Source organism: Pseudomyrmex gracilis, unplaced genomic scaffold (genome assembly GCF_002006095.1).
Source record: "Pseudomyrmex gracilis isolate BER0280 unplaced genomic scaffold, ASM200609v1 scaffold_542, whole genome shotgun sequence".
NCBI classification, from domain to species: Eukaryota; Metazoa; Arthropoda; class Insecta; order Hymenoptera; family Formicidae; genus Pseudomyrmex; species Pseudomyrmex gracilis.
The window spans coordinates 60,417-63,694 of NW_018021126.1; the positions used below are offsets into that span (position 1 = coordinate 60,417).

General features: G+C 25.2%; 1 protein-coding gene across 1 annotated transcript; it reads left to right on the forward strand.

Annotated features, from left to right (window-relative positions):
* Positions 1-492: 492 nt before the first annotated feature.
* On the forward strand, positions 493-2,543 carry LOC109861014. Its single transcript, XM_020440489.1, has 3 exons — positions 493-750; positions 1,237-1,396; positions 2,027-2,543. The coding sequence occupies exons 1-3, from the start codon at positions 706-708 to the stop codon at positions 2,230-2,232; spliced, it is 411 nt and encodes a 136-aa protein (XP_020296078.1). The 5' UTR covers positions 493-705; the 3' UTR covers positions 2,233-2,543.
* Positions 2,544-3,278: the final 735 nt, after the last annotated feature.

Here is a 3,278-nt window from a genome sequence, read left to right on the forward strand (position 1 = left end):
ATATATACAGGGTGATCCAGAACAACCCGTTATCCTTGAAAATACATATTCTTGACTAAATTCTAAGACAACTTTTTATTTGGCAAAATTTTGTCTAAAGCTTACTTTTTGAGTTATTAATAAAAATAAGTGACTTATATAAGTGACTATGTCTTTCTCTCTCTCTCTTTTTTTCTCTTACTTAATTTATTTACTCATTCGCAATTTGTATCATTTAATCCGTGCATCACATAAATCACTGTCAATTACGGTGAGTTGCGCCGCCCCTGCCTACCTTTTAAATCCGACTCATGGTACGTCAACTATTTTTATTAGTAACTCAAAAAGTAAGCGTCAGACAAAATTTTGCCAAATAAAAAGTTGTCTTAGAATGTAGTCAAGAATATGTATTTTCAAAGATAACAGGTTGTTCTGAATCACCCTGTATACACACGCGTATGAGATTATGAATATACCTAAAATGTATGTATGGTAAATATTATAACTTTAATGTGTTGAATATATTTTGCTATAGAATCTGAAAAACCATTTCAACGATTTGTCATTCAAAAACTCATAAGTTTGGAACTAAAACTAAATTCAATTGAAAAATGTCAAAAACTCATTCTACAGAAAGTTTCAATCGAAACTTTGGATACGGAAAAAAAGGAAATAATAGATATCTTTCAAGATCTGTCATTAAAAAATGAAAATAATCTATAAACAATGGAAATCAAATTAGCTAATGATTTAGTGTATCAAAATCAGATAGTAAGTTAAATAAAATAATGTATTTTAAACTGTTACATAACAAACGTGTTACATTGTAATTAATGTTGAGTAATAAAGTATATCAGTGATGTTAACTTGTTTGATATTTAGTTTTTCATATATATATATATGCTAAACTTGCATTTTAGTTTTCAATAATATCTTTTTTTTTATGAAACATCTTATAAAAAATGATCTCAAAATCAAATTGTATATTTTTGTTTCAATATATTTTAATATTAAGATATTTTTTTCATATTAAGATATTAATAAAATATATTAAAGATATATTACAGATATTTTGATAACTTGCAAGAGATATCTTTTTTTATATTAATCTTAAACTTTTAAGAGATACTCTTTTTTATATTAATCTACCAAATAATTTTGTTGCAAAAATTTTAAATCTATATGTCTATAGTATTTTCACATAAATATGATAATTGTACTTTATAAAAGGTTTTAAAGTTTAATTTTCTATTATAGGTTAAACAATTAGCTCACGTTAATTGCCAAGATCTGAGAATTTCTTGTGTACGTCTAATAAAAACAATTTTTACAAACGAGCTGGCAGTAAATTATAGTTGGTACGGCGCCAAGAAAAAAGTAAACTTTTCCAAATTGCACATATGCAAAGTTATTATGAGTAAGTAAATAAAATTCAAAATCCATTAATTATTATTACTGCATACTTTTTTCATAAATTGAAAAACATTTACAAATAGGTATAAGAACTTTATCACTTACTTAGACAATTTTAAATGTTTATATTTTTAAATACGATTACGATATTTATATATGATCTGCACATATATTTTGACAATCAAATGTGTACAGGTTTTAATTTATACATATAATACAATAACATTTAAAAAAGTTATTTTAGTTTATTCACATAAGTAATACTTAAAACATTGTTTCTAGGTGCAGCAAGAAAACTTCATACAAATGCCACAGACNAAACTTTTCCAAATTGCACATATGCAAAGTTATTATGAGTAAGTAAATAAAATTCAAAATCCATTAATTATTATTACTGCATACTTTTTTCATAAATTGAAAAACATTTACAAATAGGTATAAGAACTTTATCACTTACTTAGACAATTTTAAATGTTTATATTTTTAAATACGATTACGATATTTATATATGATCTGCACATATATTTTGACAATCAAATGTGTACAGGTTTTAATTTATACATATAATACAATAACATTTAAAAAAGTTATTTTAGTTTATTCACATAAGTAATACTTAAAACATTGTTTCTAGGTGCAGCAAGAAAACTTCATACAAATGCCACAGACAAACAAATAGCAGCTCCTATAAAAATATGGTTGGCTCATGCCAAAGAACGCATGCAAAGGCAAACGATTCTTGAAGGAACAAAAGAAAGAGAAGAAAAAGATGCTCGGAGAAACAGACGTGAAGAAGAAACGGAGGAATGTGAAGAACAAGAAAGAGAAGAATCCCCTTAGAAAGGGATCAATTATCCACAGCCGAGAGAGTACAGTTTAAATAAACTAGTGTTTAACCACAATGTCTGTGGAAAAGACTAGAAAACTTCTAACATTTTTTTCAAACATTGTTTTACCTTACAAACTCAGGTATTTTTCATGGAATTTTATTTGAACTTACGGAATTGTTTCAAAATTCTCTTTTTACAATTTTCTCTAATTATTTTTTATAGTTTGTATATTGCAAGCATTGGCCGTCTGATTAGCCAAGTTTTTTTTTAATTATATGGCTTTATTAAATTACAATGTATAAGATTCAATGTTTATAATTATTGTTTTTCTATTCGTTTTTCTATTTTTATATTTGTATCTGTATTTCTAATGTCTAAAATTATTATAAAATTACAACATATGCATACATGTCCAAATATATATATATGTGCAATCTGTAACATGAAAATTAATTAAAAGTATAATTATTAATTAAAAGTATAATTTTTATAAAACCAATATTAATACAATCATTGGTATGTTATCGTAAATGATTCAAATTCGTTTTGTTTGCATCTTTGTAAAAATTCAAACGTAAGTTAAAACTTGTACATTTACTTTGTAATTAAGTAAATCGTATGCAAACAAAAACGGTTTGAAGTGTTTTCGATAATATATATAAATCCTTTTATTTATATATATATGTATATAAAAATGTAGGAAATAGAAGTATATACATATATAGAATGTCTTGAATATATAATATACATGTACTAATGACATACTCAGGACATTCTGTAGATATACTAAAAGATGTTCTCAGTATGTACTAAGAAATAGGAAAACTCGGATATAGTAGCATTCTTAGTATATACTTAGCATATCGTAGTACGTATTTCGAATGTTCCTAGAATATACGCAATATACTTTCGTGATATTCTCGGAACATTTGCGGAATCTACATGTGCTGTTAGGAACATTCATGCCAAATTATAATCATCAATTTGTTCATCATTGTTTTGACATGAAGCAACAATCATTACATCAATATAAAATTTGTAGACAATTTGTATGTC

Coding starts and splice junctions, on each gene's coding strand:
- LOC109861014 (XM_020440489.1), top strand. CDS start 706: ATGGAAATCAAATTAGCTAATGATTTAGTGTATCAAAATCAGATA. Junction 751..1,236: donor TAGTGTATCAAAATCAGATA/GTAAGTTAAATA, acceptor TTTCTATTATAG/GTTAAACAATTAGCTCACGT. Junction 1,397..2,026: donor CATATGCAAAGTTATTATGA/GTAAGTAAATAA, acceptor CATTGTTTCTAG/GTGCAGCAAGAAAACTTCAT.